This window comes from Hetaerina americana, unplaced genomic scaffold (assembly GCF_022747635.1).
Source record: "Hetaerina americana unplaced genomic scaffold, ioHetAmer1.1.p SCAF_1, whole genome shotgun sequence".
Classification (NCBI taxonomy): domain Eukaryota; kingdom Metazoa; phylum Arthropoda; class Insecta; order Odonata; family Calopterygidae; genus Hetaerina; species Hetaerina americana.
Window position 1 is genome coordinate 908,667 of NW_027286069.1, and position 18,838 is coordinate 927,504.

At 35.6% G+C, this 18,838-nt stretch overlaps 1 protein-coding gene across 1 annotated transcript in view; it reads right to left on the bottom strand.

The window, feature by feature from the left end:
* Positions 1-318: 318 nt before the first annotated feature.
* The window catches only part of LOC139690689 (DNA (cytosine-5)-methyltransferase 1-like), a 53,491-nt gene continuing 34,971 nt past the window's right edge, over positions 319-18,838 (bottom strand). Inside the window, exons 21-29 of the mRNA XM_071588198.1 lie at positions 16,075-16,226; positions 14,584-14,715; positions 12,841-13,043; positions 10,185-10,296; positions 8,752-8,901; positions 6,191-6,357; positions 5,502-5,745; positions 1,614-1,730; positions 319-673 (exon numbers count right to left, since the gene is read on the bottom strand). Coding sequence (XP_071444299.1) covers positions 554-673; positions 1,614-1,730; positions 5,502-5,745; positions 6,191-6,357; positions 8,752-8,901; positions 10,185-10,296; positions 12,841-13,043; positions 14,584-14,715; positions 16,075-16,226 — 1,397 coding nt within the window. The 3' untranslated portion in view covers positions 319-553. The remainder of the gene's footprint in view (positions 674-1,613; positions 1,731-5,501; positions 5,746-6,190; positions 6,358-8,751; positions 8,902-10,184; positions 10,297-12,840; positions 13,044-14,583; positions 14,716-16,074; positions 16,227-18,838) is intronic.

The following is an 18,838-nucleotide window of genomic DNA, read 5'->3' on the forward strand; positions in this document are numbered from 1 at the left end:
TCCCATCCAATGATTACCTCACACAGTCTATTGAGGAAGGCCAATATGAATGTAAGCATAATATTAACTCTGTATGATAAAAGAAATTATAAAATAACACAAACATCACAATAACAACTTTTTATCCAGTTATATCTTTAATAAACATGTGTCACAGTATAAAAAATATTTTCATTCACAGGATGAGGTATTATTCATACTTAAAATTTATTCCTAAATATTTTTATAAAGTATGGAATAAAAATTGAATTAAAATTAAGATTGGAATAAAAGTTATAAGTTTGTTACAAATTAAAAACAACAACTTTGCTATGAAGACTATAAACCATTGTTTATGGTCATGACAGACATTATGAAATAAAGCACCTAACAAACATATTTTACCACCAATAAAAATGTAAAATTAGGATTTCATTAAAAAATCACAACTACTGTGAATAAAATTAAAATGGCTTTGCTTCAGTGCCCCTTTCTATTCCATTCTGGATTTACAGAAAATCGCTTATTTATTTTTACAATGGATTACTGGAACTGGAAATTGCATGGCAATAAATTAGTCAATACTTTTACTGTCATCTTTGACATCTCTGCTCTTCTGCTCCTTCATGCTAACACACTTTCGGATTTCATGACCAATAGCAGCACCCAATGGTGGAGGTACTGCATTTCCCACCTGTTTAAATTAATGCAAAGAATTTAGGTCAAATCATTATATTGCAAACCCTCTCTAAACTGAATGCGCTTAATCTAGAACAAGTCCAACAATTTAGTGCATGTGGTTTCTCATTATGTACAAGAGCTCTGCTTTATAGTACTTAGCAAAAAAAATATATTTTTCTGGCAATGCTTGTTTAAGTCAACCCTCGAGGCTGTAATATCTACAACTGCCTTTTTACATCATATCATATTATTTTTAGAACTAATTCAATCAAATAATATTAAATTATAAATAGCAGCATGCATTCAAAAGCTGGATACTCATTTTTTTTACAACTCCTAACTAAACAGACAAGTAAGAACTAGATTTCATGTATCACTATAATAATCCCCAACATTTTATTTCAAAGTTTTGAAGGAAGTTCAAAAACAAAGAAAAAATTAAGTTTTTCTCTAATTTCTTAAAGTTGTTCTTTCAAGCTTAAGAATGGCTGTTTAAGTATACACTCATAAGAATTTAATTTAGAATTAAAGGCAAAACCTTTAAGAAGAAAAGACTATCTTCTCATAAGGATTTTTTAGATGGCCTATTTTGTACTTGACATTTAAGGGTTAGATTACTCAACCCTTATCAAGTACCAGGATGTTTATTAAATATCAAAGCATTAACATTAATAATGGCAAACTATCTTTCATTCATAATGAAACCATATCCATAGAAAAAAGTTAGTGAGGGATTTCAGTGCTTTTGCCAATGATTTGGAAGATAAACGATATATACCAGGCCATGCATGCCTTTTTCCTACGATTATAGCATGGATTTGAAAACCATTTAATTTAATAATGTTAGGAACATGTGTCCAGCCAGGGATTTACCTCTGCAACTTTTCCTGTGCATAAATTTGTCATTGTATTCACAGTACTTCATAATATTCAATGCAATAAAAATAACTTACCTGTCGATGTTTGTCAAGAATGCTTCCATAAAAGCGATAAGAATCAGGAAAGCCCTGAGAGCGTGCACATTCCCGAACTGAAACAACACGAGTTTGTTCTGGATGCAGCACTCGACCCTGAAAGAGAGCAGCGTAGGTATTTAAAAAAAAGTCCATGCAAATAATATTTGAATTTTCATTCAAATATAATTGGCTTTTAGCCAATCCTCTACATAAAGCCTTTCTCTACAGTTTTTATCTTCTTTTAAATAATTATATTCACCATTTAATCAATATTATTAAGATGTTATAAGCGTCTGTTCCTCAGTGAGGCGGCTGCAATGGCGTCTGACCCCAGTGGGGCGGCCAGTAAGTGATGGTGTCACGTTAAAAACACTATTGAGGAAGGCAACGGGAAACCACCTCAATTATCATTCCCTAGAAAAATATGATGGACAATAGAGATATTTTGAGTCCTGGCAACCACGGGGCTCGGCCCAATCGGCCGTGTGTCGTGCCCGGCAGCGGGGGAGGCAAGGCTTCCGCGGTCGTCATCCCACGAAACCCTTGCAAGGGAAAACCAGCAGCAGCAGGACAGAAGACGCAGGAGAAGAAGACCAAATTAGTTAGAATAGGAACGTGGAATGTTAGGACAATGATGAGGACGGGGAAATTGGAGAATGTTAAGCGAGAGATGGAAAGGGGAAATATAGAAATTTTAGGTCTATGCGAGGTGAGATGGAGAGATAGCGGGGATTACTGGAGTGATAAGTATAGAATAATATACAGCGGTGGGGACGAGAGCCAACGAGGGGTTGCCATAGTATTAAATGAAGAGATAGGAAGAAGCGTAGTCAACATAGAGCAGGTAACGGATAGAATACTACTAGTGGAGATAAAAGCAGAACCGACGAACTTAGTTATTATCCAGGTATACATGCCACCGAGCAACCATAAGGAAGAAGAGGTCGATAGGATATACGATCAGTTAGAGGACATGATTGCATGTGTTCCTGCAGGGAAACATTTGATAGTGATGGGGGATTGGAATGCGACAGTAGGCGAAGGAAGAGATGGTGATGAGGTGGGGGACTACGGTTTAGGCACGAGGAATGACCGCGGGGAGAAAGCAGTTGAGTTCTGCAGGAGACAGGGGTTAGTTATCACCAACACTTGGTTCAGACACCACAAAAGACGCAGGTATACATGGAAAATGCCAGGTGACTCGGGAAGATATCAGCTAGATTATATCCTGGTTAGACACAGGTTTAGGAACAGTGTGATAAATTCCCACAGCTTCCCGGGAGCGGATGCGGACTCAGACCACAATTTAGTTGTTATGAAATGTAGCGTACGTTTTAAAAAGATAAGGCAGGGGCGGCGAGTTAGAAAATGGAATGTAGAAGCATTAAATGGGTTGAAAAGAAAGGAATACAAACAGACGGTAGAGAAAATCATGGAGGACGGTAAAGAGCTAAGTACTATTGAAGAAAAATGGGAATGTATCAAAAAAGGGTTGTCTAAAGCGGCAAAAGACACTATGGGAACCGTTAACGCTAAAAGGACTCGTAAACCATGGATCACGGATGAGATGATTGCAAAAATGGATGAGCGGCGAAAATGGAAGAATATAAATACAGAATTAGGCAAAATGAAGTACAAAGAATTGAACAATAAATTGAGGCGGGCAACAAATAAAGCAAAGGAAGCATGGTGGAAGACGCAGTGCGAGAATATGGAAAGTCTGCAGAGGAAGGGGGAAATCGGTGCGCTTTACTGCATAGTTAAATCATTATCGGGAAGTAAGAAAGGGAGATCAACGATAGCAGTTAGAGATAAGGCCGGTAAGGTAATAGTTGACGTAGGAAAGATCCAAGAGAGATGGAAGGAATATGTAGAAGAACTGTATAGTAAAGAGCTTAGACCAACAAAGTTAGACATTGAAAAGGAACATGACGTAGAGGAAGATAGCTTAGGTCCAGGCATACTAGACAATGAGATAGAAAGGGCATTAAGGGAGATGAAACTAAATAAGGCCGTGGGGGCAGATAACATTCCCGTGGAACTTTTGAAATGCTTGGGAAAATATGGGAGGAACAGGCTATATGGGCTGATCCGTAGTATTCATGAGGAGGGAATCTGGCCGGAAGACTTTGTGAGATCAGTTTTAGTTCCTATTCCGAAAAAGGTAAAGGCCACGTCATGTGAGGACTATAGGACAATTAGTTTGATATCCCACGCAGCTAAGGTTGTTCTCAGGATCATAAACAAAAGGATAGAGAGTAGGGCAAATGATTACTTAGGGGATGATCAGTTTGGGTTTAGGAAGGGGAGAGGTACGCGTGATGCCATTGCAGTAATGAGATTATTAATCGAGAGGAATATAGAACACAACCAGGAGGTATTTGCCTGTTTCGTAGATTTCGAAAAAGCGTTTGATAGAGTAAATTGGGAAAAACTAATGAGTATATCGCAGAAAATAGGAATAGATTGGAGGGAAAGGAGGCTAATCCGCAACCTGTACATGTCTCAGACTGCTCAGGTGAGGGTGGGAAATGGGGAGTCAGGATGGGCAGTGTTAGGAAGGGGTGTAAGGCAGGGTTGCCCAATATCACCGTTGCTGTTCAACCTGTACGCAGAAGAAATGATCAAAGAGGCATGGGATGAACTCGAGGTAGGAATGAAAGTGGGCGGGGAATTCGTAAAATCAGTTAGGTTTGCTGATGACCAAGCTTTAGTTTGTCAGTCAGCCAAGGGGCTGCAAGCATTGCTTAATGAATTGGAAATTCAGTGCGACAGGTATGGGATGAGAATCAATATTAAGAAAACAAAGGTTATGCGATTTTCTAGAAAGAAAAAGGCCAAGCTTAACATTAAAATAGGAGGGCAAAAGCTAGAGCAGGTAGAACAGTTTACGTATCTCGGTAGTGTTTTGGACCAACACGGTCAAAGTAGTAGGGACGTAAGGAGAAGAATTGCGCTGGGCAAAGAGGCTTTCACAAGGAGGAGGGAGTTGATGACAGGGACTTTGAGTAAGGATGTTAAGAAAAGACTCGTAAAAACTTTGATATGGAGCGTAGCTATGTACGGAGCGGAAACGTGGTCATTGAAGCAGGAGGATAGACGTAGATTGGAGGCTTTTGAAATGTGGGTCTGGAGAAGAATGGAGAAGGTGAAATGGACAGAGAAGAAAACAAATGAGGAAGTACTTGGTATGGTGGGCGAAGAGAGGGGTTTGTTGGGAGCAATCCTATGGAGGCAGGAAAAGTGGATGAAGGGGGTGTTGACCGGCAGTGGGATGTTGAAGACTGTGATAGAGGGTAGAATGTTGGGCAAAAGAGGAAAGGGAAGGAACAGGATAGGGTTGTTGGACGGGATGAAGGGAGGAAGAAAGTACTCAGAGATGAAGAGGGACCTGATATAGAGTAGGATGATTGATTTTGTGTTTTGTTAGGAGTAATAAAATATTTGTTTGGTAGTTGTGTCCGTCCAAAAACCTACCTTAACCGGTAGATTACTTTAAAAAAAAAAAAAAAAGATGTTATAAATTTTAACTTAAGTATAGAAGGCTGCTAAGGTCATATAAAAAATTGATACAGTATACATAACTACAAGAGTCTGTTCTTTCCAATGTAGGCACAACAATATTTTTATCGTGCTTTAAATCTATCAAAACTAAACTCAAAATGCCAAAAAATGAGAATATTCTTTTCTTGTGAATATCTACTTAAGTAGTATTTTTGAAAAATATCACTGTATTTGAGACTTGAGAAAAACGCAATTGAGATGGATACAACTTATTAGGTCGTCATCAAAATAAGATAAGGTAACATTTGATGTCCACCATATACAGCTCTTAAATGTACCACGCATCTTTCGAATAAACATTTCCTGAGCATTTCTACTCACCTGTTTCCCCATTGGCTCCGGGTTAGTAATTGTGGTGCTGAAGAACCCATCCCATTCCAAACGACCATAGAGGCCAGCCCAATTATTGTGTCGGTTACCAGTATGAGGCAAGCACCATGGAATGAGGGTGTTGAACTGACGGTCCATTGGGTCGCAGGAACCCTTTCCAGTTGCACACGTGCAAACACCTCTAAGAGATCCATTTGATCCACATCCATTTTTCTTGTCATGGTGCGTATATAGACTGGAAAACAATAGAGTAGCCCATCAATGAAAATATTTTCCCTATTTGAATGCAACCTCATATAAACATCCTATTTTCTTTTGAAAAGTGGCTAATAATTTATGAATCTAATGAATGCTTGTGCCATTTTCTTCAACTGGTAGGAGTAACCTCAACTGGTGGAAACTTGATTGACCCTATATTAAAAAAATGGTATTATACAAGAAACACTTACTATGTTCAATGAAAGGGAGTGGATACACAATAAACTAAGCTCATCATGGAATAGTTCATATATAATTAGATCAATTGTTAAGATTGAATTTGTGACACAAACTTACAGCATGCGGTAAAAGGTGATTTAAAACATAATGATAGACACATATATTATTGTGCATGAAATCAAGAAAACACAAATATATGTTCCGATGGGAATTAATGCCACACCTATCTTAGAGAGACTCACAGCTTTTTGGTGTAAGTGCCATCACTTAGGCGCACAACCATGTTTGGCAGATCTCTCCAATCAGATCCCGAAGCAGTTGGAATGTGAGCCATTCTGGCTTCCACGATTGAGGCCATTTCCTTGCAAATATGGTCCCTCAAGACTGGAAAATCTTGATTTCCGCGTAACTGAAAGTAATTAAAAAAATGTCGCGTGAATAACTACAACCGAGTCCAAACCTTGCGGCTTTTAAAAAGCATATGGTCACAATACAAGGACTATTGATTTAGGACTATTAGATTTTATGTAAATAATGGTTTCTGGCATAACTTTATGGAACCGATTCATTATAAATAAATGAAAGGACTAACTTTGTAGTTCCACACGAAAACGATTTATTCACACGACCCGGGTTTCGAAGTAAAACTTCATCATCAGGTGAGCTCTCTACATTTGCAGCCCTTCTTATATATACAGCCAGGGCGGGGGTGGGGTGGAGATAATCAGGAAGGTTTGGGAGGGGTAAAGTCAGGATTGGTTTGCGTGCCGGAGGGGAGGGCAGTTTGGCGTCCCCTCCGCGATTTTGATGGAATGTGGAGCGGGAGGGAGAAGTCTACATTGTAGAGCTCTCGTGAGTCAGGGGATTAGAGAGGGTTAGATGAAGGGGAGGGGGCGGTGTCGTAGCGATGCGGGGCGAAACCCGGGTCGTGTGAATAAATCGTTTTCGTGTGGAACTACAAAGTTAGTCCTTTCATTTATTTATATTAGATTTTATGTAAATAATTTCAGGACTTCTCTTAATACCTTTTAAATAATTTAAAATTAAATGCAATGTATTTAGAGAGTGAATCAACACTGTCTTTCTGGGTTTAAAACAAAATAGCATTACCAGTACTGATGATAAAATAAAGGGATATTGAAAGATACCATATATTTCCTGGCTTATAAGATTCACCATGATTTTTCAGGTTTGAATTGAGGGAAAATACTTGGATCAGACAGAAAGATCAACGTATTTTGATATTAAAACTTAATACTACGGAAATTGAATTGTCACATTAAACAATTAGCAGCTACACGTATATCAATGCTTATTCATTGTAGAAACCAGAAAGTAGTCATCATTGGGCCAAAATGCCTTTCAGCCGCCTTGTTTTCATGTTCTGAAGCATAATTCATGAATGAGAGGTTAAATTCAACACTGCAATCCTCTCTCCAAAGATCCTATGAGATTATTATCATATTAACTTTTGATGTGACAGTTTTTGCTATTACTTTGATATTATTATAATTTGTATTAACGGCAACCATTTCCTATGCCTTCTTGACACACTAAAACTACTTAGGTTAAATGCTGGTAGAGTCAGAGTTTATTGGAACAGATAAAATGTATGTACATATGCATGAGCAGAGGGGTGAGATCCCCATGAGCCCAACTTATATTAAGTTTCAATACAGCATCACATGTGAGATGAAACCATTTGCTTCCTCCACCTCGAAAACATAAAGCAGGTAGTGGAGGTTATAGGTACTCTAACAATATACAAAGCGGTTACTTATCCACTACAGAAAGTGAACTTCAGTGTGCCACAAGGAAGTATACTAGGTCCTATATTATTCTTAATTTACATGAATGATTTAACAACCTATGCAAAGAGTGATGACATATTTCTTGATGCAGACAACACAAATTTAAAACTAAGTAACAAGAATAACTAATTGCTGGAGTACATTGTTAATAATTCCATAGTACTCTCAGGAGACTGGTCCACAAAAAATGAGCTGACAATAAATTTTGAAAAAACAAACTATATGCAATATAAGAAAAAAAGAAACCATTGAAATGGATCTTTACATTAAAGGATAATCATCGGAAGAAAGTTAGCAGTACAAACTTTTAGGTTTAATAATTTATGAAAGCTTCAACTAGAATGAACATATTGATGCAGTAAACTTTCCAGAATTTCCTATGCCTTAAGAAACCTATCAAAGGTTGTAATCAAGTAGTTTTAAAATCAGCCTACTTTGGTAACGTCCAATTTGAACTGTTTCATGAAATTATCTTTTTGGGGCTATAATATGGGGTGTTGATAAATGTCATCATCATGCAAAAAAGCGTTATTAGATATACGGCCAAAATTCTAAAAAGAAAATGATGTAGACCTCATTTCATACATCTTGAAATTTTACCTGTAACAAGTTTGTGTGTATGTTCTAGAAAACATGTGTCTATTAAAAAAATGAGAGCACCCGTTGCTATGCCACAAGACAAAAAAAGTGCATGCTATACAGCATTCTGCTTCTCTGTTTCAAAAAGGACCCCTTTATGCTTGCATTAAAATTTATAATCATTTACCAGAAGGCATCAAAGATACCAACTCATATCAATGTTTAAATCTAGGTCAAAATCTTTTTCAATCAAGAGTTGTTTTAATTCACCTAAATGAATATTTTTCGTCAAGGTATGACAAGCGGTAATTTCGTCTCAAAATGTATGTATACATTTTTTGGTATGACATCTTATATTTAACCATTGTAAAATAACGAGAAGAAAATAATAAATAAAAATATAAAATCATTACTTGTCTTTGAAAATGAGACAATGGCTCTCCTCCATAAGACAATTCTTCTTTCTTTGATCCATTTCGGATTTCTGGAAGATCAGACATTGCATCCCGAACAGTGATTGTTCGCAAAGGAGCTGAATTAAACCACTTGAAATCAGGATCATACTGTAATATAAAAACATTTTATCCAAATTACACGAAGTGAACTAACTCAATGGAATCATGTGTCATCTGAGGCCTTATTATTGAGTGGATTTCACTTGAACTATATTTTTTCATTAAAAAAATATAGATTGCACATCTAAATAAAATGAAATACCATCAGATTTCAAACTTTGAAGATTCACATTCCTACGTTAGCAAAATAGCTTTATATGAAGAGTATATTAACATCTAGGTTATATTATTTCACCTTACAAGATTGAAAGTTTAAATTTTTGAATGAATAAAGAAAGAACCATTTTGGTGACAACAATTCACTTAGAAAAGAGACCACATCACAGGTGAAATAAATAATGAGCAATACAAATATAATTTGATTCTAGAAAATAAGAAAAGCCAATAATTACAAGGAACAACATTTGGGCAATTTAAGTAAATCATGAATACAGTAAATAGTAATTACAGAAGAACACAACAAAATGTCATAAAAAACAATTTTACTAGGCTTTCATTAGAGAGTGAACCCCATGGAGTAACAATTACGCAGCAAATATTTTCACAAAAATATGATACTCATACCAACACTCAGAAAAATTGATATCAGTAAGGAAGTTGTATTAAACCATATATTGTCGTAATTTCAATACATTTTGTGAGAAACATATGTGATGCATTCAATGAAACATACAATTGCTCAACTATAACCAATTTAAAACATGGATTAACAGAAATAAAAAAATAGATATTCTTCCAATGAGAATTCATACTAGAAGGTGTAATCATGGTTTGACTTTATTTCCATCTAACTCACTTCATTGGTGAAAATTTTCCCTTTAAGGTAAACCCCTTGAGTTTCTTTTCAACAACACAAGACAAAAGTGTGAATGAGATGGTGAGAGGGCTAAAGTGGCAGTATCACTAACTCAGATTCAATTTATGGCCACATAAGTATCAGTTTTCAGTCTTAACTTCGGCACCAACTTTAATATCCTCCAAAACCTCACATTTAATGTGAAATAAAATTATTTTAAAATCATAAATCAAGGCAATTCTAAGTTGTAGAATTTTTTTAATATAAGAAACTTTTAGTGTAACTTAAACAATTACACAAATTACATGGATAACAACAAGCACCCAAACCCTTAAGATAGGATTCAAACCCATGCCTTCCATATCAGTGGCTGACATATAACTGTAGCCTCATGGGCCTGCCAACAACCGATCAGTCTATATTTTTCATCCTTATAACCCATTATGTGAATTACTATAATATATAAGATAGTTACCCTCTTTTCATCCACCACAACAGACAGCTGGCATGCTCTTGGACTGAATACATGCGTTGGAGAAGGATGCTTGGGTAGGATCTCCCCTGGTGCAGCAGCCAAGATGATAGCTCTGTTATTGTTCAAAAGGAAACATTTATAAATGCATAACATGACCCAACGATTAAATGATGAACATGAATGGATGATGAATTTCATCACTGCATTTGAAGAGGAGTCACCATAAAAAAAAACAAAGGCATATCTGAATGAAGTTTTAATGCACTACCCTGATACATATTAAGATACTCATGAATATTGTTTTCATTATCAATTAAAGTTCTTTCGTGAATTTTTCCCCATATTTTGTGAAAACTGATAATGAAATACTTGCACTTGAAAATTTTGATCAATTGAACATTGATTTGGTAAGAAAAACATGAGTATTACAGCATCATTCGCCAGTATATGTACATTATTTTTTAATAAAATCTTGCTACTTTAAAGCTGCTTAAAAGTGTAAGAGGACACCTTGGCAGCATAACTGGCTAAAGTGCTCCTCCAGATATCAAGGGATTCAGGTCCAAATCTCAGTCAAGGGGAATGATTTTTACACTTTGGAACTTGCATTTTTATGACCATTTGTGGATGACTCCATTACAAAGTCACCGTCATATCAGCACCGACAGTTCCTTGAATTTGAATACTTCTTGGTGTTATTTTGCATAACTTTCACTGTAAGGTGATTTTCATGTTATGATTCAAACTGACACTTCATTCTGTGGAAATTTCATAGTGCATAGAGTTCACTGCAGGATGTTTCTAACATGCAATTTCAACATGAGACTGGGACCAGAAGAGGAGTTTGTTCTGTAGTCTTTAATGTGCATCGGTTCTTAACCCTCTTAGAGCGGCGGGCCGATATATCGGCTTTCGTGTCCCCGGCGAAAAGTGCAGCGGGCCGATATATCGGCTCTTGCGTAGGCTATTGTTTAAATCGTTGTAACTTATGGTTTTTTCTTTAATAATTTATGGTTTTTGTGCTATCGATAGGTTGAATTCCATAGAATTACGTAACTATTTTTTAAATTTTTTATTAGCAATTTTAAATGCTTTTCAAAAACTATAATTCTTACTATAATTTTTCGTTCAATTTTGTACATTTCTGGAAGCTCTGCCTAATTGTTTGCTCGTTTTTTTTTCTGAGTGCTTTCCACTATGAAAAGCCACTGAAAGGCTACTAATTAATCTGTGTTCATCTGAAATCTCTTGAATGTGTTATGGTGTCGTGGTGTTGATATGTAACTGCTTATTCAGACTTTGTTGAGAGGATGAGAGCACTGCTTTGTAATCATTTTGGTTTCTCTTGCCGTCCATCCTATCTAATCAATTTTGCCCTGGGTAATACATTACATTGTCAGCAGTTCTCTGTGAGTTAGAACTTGGTCTTTTTCTACCCTTAGATTGTAAGCACATTGCCGCAGTCTCAAGGAAAGGGGAAAAGTCCCAATTTGACTCAGTGAGATCAGCCTTTTCAACAAAATCGAACTATGCGGAGGCTGACAAAAAAATTTGCAATTCACTGGTTTTTCTTTATTTATTTATAATATTTTCTACATGTCTTCTTGATTCTTTATTATATTTAAATATTGTAGTTTAATTGAAAAATGTTTTTAAAAAAATATTAGTTTTGCGTCTAAAAATCGAAATATTATTGCTAAAAAAATATTCTTCAAATTTATGATACTGTAATAATTACATTTATTTTTCAGATATTGTAAATGTATTGCATCATTATTAACTACAACATTATATTTTAAAATAAAAAAAAACTGCACATGGATATCTAAACAAATAACTTCATAATGTTTTTTTTCCTAAGGTGATACATTTTCTTAAATTACCCTTCGCACTTCTCACTAGTACCCCTGGAATCCCCGCCACACTAAGAGGGTTAAGATTGCATTACGTGTTCATTAAAATATTATAAAGAGTCTACAGATTCTCTTATATAATTTACTCCACCAAATTCAAATTTTTTTAGGATAAAACAAGGATGGAAATTCTTGTGTGTTGACCACCAAAGGAAGAATAAAAGAACTGCATTGATTCAAGGAAAATATGCGCCAACTTTCCCCATCAAGCATAAACATATTCAATTCCACCTCAATTATTGTTTATATTAAAAAAATTCATTATTCTACATTATATCATATTAAATCTATGAAAAAATTTCAAGAAACTGTGGGAGATGCCACGGCAGTAACTTTTAACGGCGTTATTTGGTAAATGTGTACTACAATGCAATAATGTAAAAGTGTAAAAATCATTCAAATTGACTGGGATTCGAACCTGGATCCTTCAATGTCCGGTCGTGTGCTTTAGCCAGTTAAGCTATCAAGGTATCCTCAATAGCTTAACAGGCTAAAGCACTCGGCCAGACATTGAGGGATCAGGGTTCGAAATCCAGTCAAGGCGAATGAATTTTACACTCTGAAATTGCCAATTTAACTCAATGGAACACAAGAGTTTGATTTAGCACAACTGTAACAAGATTTCATAGTGGATAAGTTTAGTCTGATAGATAAAATCGATAAAATGCTGTCCAGAGTAAATATAAAGACATTAAAATATAGAAGGTCAAATATTATATACTTGTTGATATGAGACCACCAACCTCCTCCTTGTTTGAGGTACTCCATAATTCCCTGCTTGAAGAATGCCAAAAGAACACTGATAGCCCATTCGCAGCAAGCACCGCAGAGTAAGTTTGAGAACCATACTTTTTTTGAAAGATACAAAATTTCTCACATTCTCCAATATGAAGAAGCGTGGGCGGTAGTAATCACAGTAACTTAGATATGTTGCAATTAGAGAATTCTGGAAGGAAAGCAATTATAATTAACATATTAAAACTTGTCAGTAATAATTTTGACTAATTACGCTTTTTAAAAACAACCATACGCAGGTGAGCAAGGCACACAATCAGAGTAGGTATAATGCAAATTAGCAATTAGCAAGCGAGCATCTAACATGACTACCCCATACCAATTAATATGTCCACATTTATCTATCACCAAAACTGACAGGGAAAATTGTTCAAAGGAAATACTGTGAATCGAAATTGATTTCTTCAATATCACCCACCACCCGACCATACAATTAACATCCAAAATATTTTACTTTTGGCCTTGGATACCAAGCTGACATTCATGCACCAAAGAAGGGAAACCAGACAATAATACTGATTATATTAAATAAATTTTTCTTTAGCCATAAAGGGTTTTTTTCAACCAAAAGTACTTCATTACCAATACAAAAGGATAGGTTATATACATACTGAAATTGAATAATTAGGTCTTTTATGGCAGACATTTCCGTACATATCTGGGTAATTTTTAATGGTTGAATTGATGCTAACATAAGACTGTATGTGGCATTGGTAAACCTTTAACATGCATTTTGATTTCATTAAAAAACAAAATAGTTTTTTAATGTACCACATCTGCAGTTAAAACATCATTGATAAGCTCCATAAATAAGTTTAACCAGTGGACCAGAATCAAGGAATTGATTTAATTTGACCTCAACTGGACAACTATCCTGATGATAAGGTAGGTAGACAACTGAATATTTAATTAGCTCATAGATTTGCCCAGTTAAACCGAACATCATCCCTAAATATTACACAATTTAATATCCTGTATCATGATATCAGTGTTACTACATTACTCTCAAGGGTGACGTATACGTCAAGAAATATGCTCGACATTATCCAATGCAGATTGTCCAAGACCTTCAACCAGTCAGAAAACCTTGCCTTAAAATTCCATAACAAACTTCCTGAAACTGCAGGACTGACTAACTATGATAGGTTTAGAAACGTAATGGAGAACTGGTTGATTTCAATCCCCTTGCATTCTTTAAGTGAATATTTTGAATTGGACTTCTCAAGAGTGATATAATTATAATACACCTGTATCTCTTCACCAAGGCAATGAATGCGTGTATTTATACGTTTTTCTTTTGACAACATCTATAGTGGCAAGTGCTGCTCTTTGATGAATAAAGGTTATTATTATTAGTATGTTAAGGACCACCTATGAGCATTATGATTACTTTAAATCAGAGAAGACTTGAGTATGAGTAATGTGAGATTGGGGAGTGGTAAGAGGAAGGTGTGCAAGCTCGAAGTACTTGGTGCAGGGTAATTCATTTCATAAACAAAATTATAAAGGATGGTTGAGGGAGATAAACTGAGTAATGTGATATTGGAATAGAGTTTACAGTACATGGTGCATGAGTGGAACACAGATTTCATCGCACAATTAGAAAAACTTGAAGCATTTTCAAATAATACCTCTTTCAAAAAATTCTGACAAAAAGCAACTAATGTTAAAAATTACTTGCATGCAACTACCTTAAAGAGAGAATATTGTCGGGAATTGAAGCGATTCATTCCACTAAATCCTTGGCAAGGTGGTCCCCCACAGAGTAGTTCAACCTGTCCTTTCTTGGGTATGCACTGCCCTGAACCATTCACTTCCTTCCCCTATTAGGAGATAAATGAGAGAAAGGTGGGAGAAAAATTCACAATTCTGTATCAAAATATGCAATCATTACATAAGATTTATGATATTTAAAAAAATAGAACACATATATGAGGAAATAAACAATATTCAACATTTATATGTCATCTACTTTTAGAAATCTTCCTATTCCTGCAATCAAAAGGAGTAACTTTGCATGCTAACAGAAAAATTAATTTTCTTTAAATACCTGACTAAATGATGCCTGTTGATTGAGTGTTCATATCTTGCAAATTAGGTTACATTTACTTACAATTACTATTTGTCTATAGAATTTTAAATATGCAATCCATTTAGTTCTATCATAAACTAATATCAATCCTAAAACTGTAAGGAGTAATCTATGACATATTGGAGATATGAATAAACCTGGTCTTAAATAATGATTCAATCTTGTACAACAAAGTAATAGGTTCCCAGAGTTTGGCCTGTCCTGTTGAGGCGCCCACTACGATGACAAAAAAAATTCAGCTACATGCATAGTTCATGCACTGGTCAAAACTTTAATTCACACATGTTATATCTTTTGGTGAATGCATTGCACTTAGGAATTACCCATCATCCTATGGTTGTCTTAAATATTTCCATTGATGAAAATTAATTCTTTGTATTACTGGATTATTATTCTTGTAATGCTGGCAATGGATATGCAAATAGTTATCACAAAATAAGGTCACAGGCTATAACGTTAAAAAAGATTGGTCTGCCATGTGCAAAGAGACTACTTCTGGATTTAAAGAGAACAGCTTCTGAAGCATTTGAATAAATGCTAAAATTAATCCAAACGTTTAGAATTTTTATGCAAGGTTTGTTTAAAAAGTATCAGGAAAAATTTAGGAAAAACTGATTAATTTCAGATATTGCTACCATGCCTCAAAATTCTTCAAAGTACATCCCTTGAGCATCAACACACTTAGCCATTGGCTTTTTCATGACTTGAGGGCTCCTTGGTAGGCGGATTCCGGAAGATCCTTAAGGGTACACATACAAGCTCCTTTGACGGCACTTGGACGGATGGGACGGGTCCCATGGTGGTATTCTTCGAGGGAAGATTTCACTTCTGGTAATAGGATATACTCCGCTGGTTCTAAGTCGGGACTATGAGGGGGTTAGGAAATTGTCGCGATACCATTTTTGTCAGGTAGTCTGTTACCTTGAAGCAGGTGTGCCTGGGACCTTCAAAATAACCCTTAATTATTAAAAGGATATCTTCAGAAGAAAAAGAATGTTTCTAGTCTCATTTGCATAAAAAAACTTTACGATGCATTATTCTTCACAACTGAAAATTGTTAAGTCAAATTAATCCTTCAGGTTTAACTTACATCCATTGCTAGCCGCAAGAGATCATTGCAATCATCTGAAAATACACTGCAACCTGGATTGTTAAGACGGAAGGCATGCGCGGCAGCTTCTTCCTTCTCAATAGCCCACTTTGACACTGCTACTCCAGACTGGTGCAGGCCCTCCGACAGGCCTGCGTTGAAAGGGAAAACCATCATCAAGGCTACGATTAACACACTTCAAATTTCAATTGGTACTATGCTAAATCATCCAATATAATGAGATTCTCAAAATATTCTGGATTAGAGAAACCACCTTTAAGTCTAATATTATTCATTATAACCTGCCACTTCATACTCATACAGGTATAACTGTATGACTTTAAGCAAACGGTAATTGAATTAAACAGTTGGGATGAGCAGGTACCATGAACTGGCTACAACTCAAGTATACTTTTCCGTGAGGCATACTGCTATCCAAACTTTTGAAAAAAATCAGCATTACACAATACTTATGTTTCACAGGTACCTGCAAAAGTACCAAATCTCAAAAATATTAGCATTTAGTAGCAGGGTCGGTTTGGTAGGTAACGGTAGAAGTTCACCCAGTACTAAGCCCGGTGGCATGTGACATTCACAAATCAAAAAGCTTGAGTGGAGTCGAGGGAGCCCAAAGAGGCTTGCCTGGGAATCAAACCTGGGCCCTCTAGTCAGTGAATATTTACATTGCTGAGAGTTAATTTTCCCCATTCAGATATTCAATTACGTGGTTATTCACAACAAGAGACTGTTCCCATTGCTATTTTATCTTTGTTGTTCAGTACTAAAAATATTCTGCTCTTTCCTCTCAGAAAATTCAATTCTATTTACAAAGGTGTTCACTACTGGTTGGATATTCATATCTCAGCTGAGTCTACACAATCAATTATCAAAATTTGATATTTTAATATTATTTGATCAATATGAAACAAGTGCTTCTAAATAATGATTTGACATTATTATGAAAGGTCCTTTGTCACTTAACTCCGGGGTTTTCTTCGTCATCTTCAAATTCATCAATGGACTAATGGCATCTGTATTTTGTATTATGCTACCAATAGAGGATTCTTTACTCCATGGTGAAATATCGATCTCACTCATTCATTACCACTACGGACACAAAGAATCATCATAGGTCCCATAACCCCGAAAAATGTTGCTTATGGAAGGCACATGGAGAACAAGCTTGATGCTTTTCAGGTGCTACTGCTCATCTCATTTTATTTTTCATGAACAAAAAAGAGTAATGGAGTTATGCATTACTCATTTTTCTTCGGTCTATGGAGATCATATATTTTTATTTCACCTCAACCCATTATTGTTTAACCCATCATGTTCATCTGCTTTAAGCAAATAAATTCATCCATTCATCAGCCTTTAAAATGCATGTTGTTTCAATTGGAATTTTGAACAGCTAATAAGACTTGCAGCATGGGTAAGTTTGCAATAGAATTTTAAGGAAAGGTTACCTGACTGGTTGAAGGTTTTGGACAATCTGCATTGGGTAATGCCTAACATATTTCTTGATCTTATATTATGGCTGTGTATACTGCCTCTTGATACGAAGTGATTTAAATTACCTTTTACTTGAATTAAGCACTGTTAAATGTGCATTTTAATGGCTGTCATCACTCCTAGCCTGACATATAGTGGATGACAATGATCACAATGGCCACAGCTGGTTATAATCCTAACTGCTTTCTTTTGTAATATGAGCAGAGCTTTTGTGTCACTTGCATATCCACAAAGCATTAGGCTATAACTTAGGTGAATTAGGGCCAATATAAAGTCCTTTAAACTGGATGAAGTCCTATATTCATAATCGCACTCAGAAAGTAGTGTTATCAGTTGATGGGTCAAAATATTCATCCGACACTAATGTAATAATATCAACACAAATATATCCCAGCCTTGTGGAAAAATCTAAGTCTGTCACACTTGCAATACACAAGTGGTGTACAGACAACCTTCTAGACTTAAATGTAAATAAAAGTAAAATAGTATACTTTACACGCAATAAGAACGTGTCAGATGATCAGCTGGTAAAAATCAATGACCTATCAATTGAGCGTGTGACAGAATGCAAATTTCTAGGTATTTCTCTAAGTGCAAATATTTCTTGGGATACTCATGTATAAGCCCTTCAACACAAGCTCAGTTCAACTTGCTACTTATTAAGACACCTGTATGAATCTACAAGTAAAACTGTACAACTCAATTTGTACTATGGGGAAATTTATTCAAATATAACCTACAGTATAATATTATGGGGATCAGCTGCTATTTCTCAAACCATCTTTAAAATGCAAAAGAAAGCTATTAGAATCACCACCAGGAAACCTCACAATGCTCCATCAAGGCCTATTTTCCGTGAATTAAATTTGCTACCACTCCCATGCATTTACATTATGTTTTTAATTCTATATATAAAAAATAACATTGGCAACTATTCTCTTAACTCTGCCTATCATCATCATTACACCAGAGGCAGGAATGACTTCCATTATGGGAATATAAGAACTAAAGCATTGAAATTAGGACCCAATGAAATGGGCATCAGATTATATTTTTTATTTTTATTTTACACAATTACGTTGCAATTAGGCAAATGTCCTGGTGGCAACGGTCAGTTTAGGTCAAAGATAACTCTACGAACACATAAATACAGAATTACATACGAACACATAAAAACAGAAGAGATAAAATATTTTTACATTAATGACACTTCCACATCACATACAAACAAACTTCCACATCACATACAATA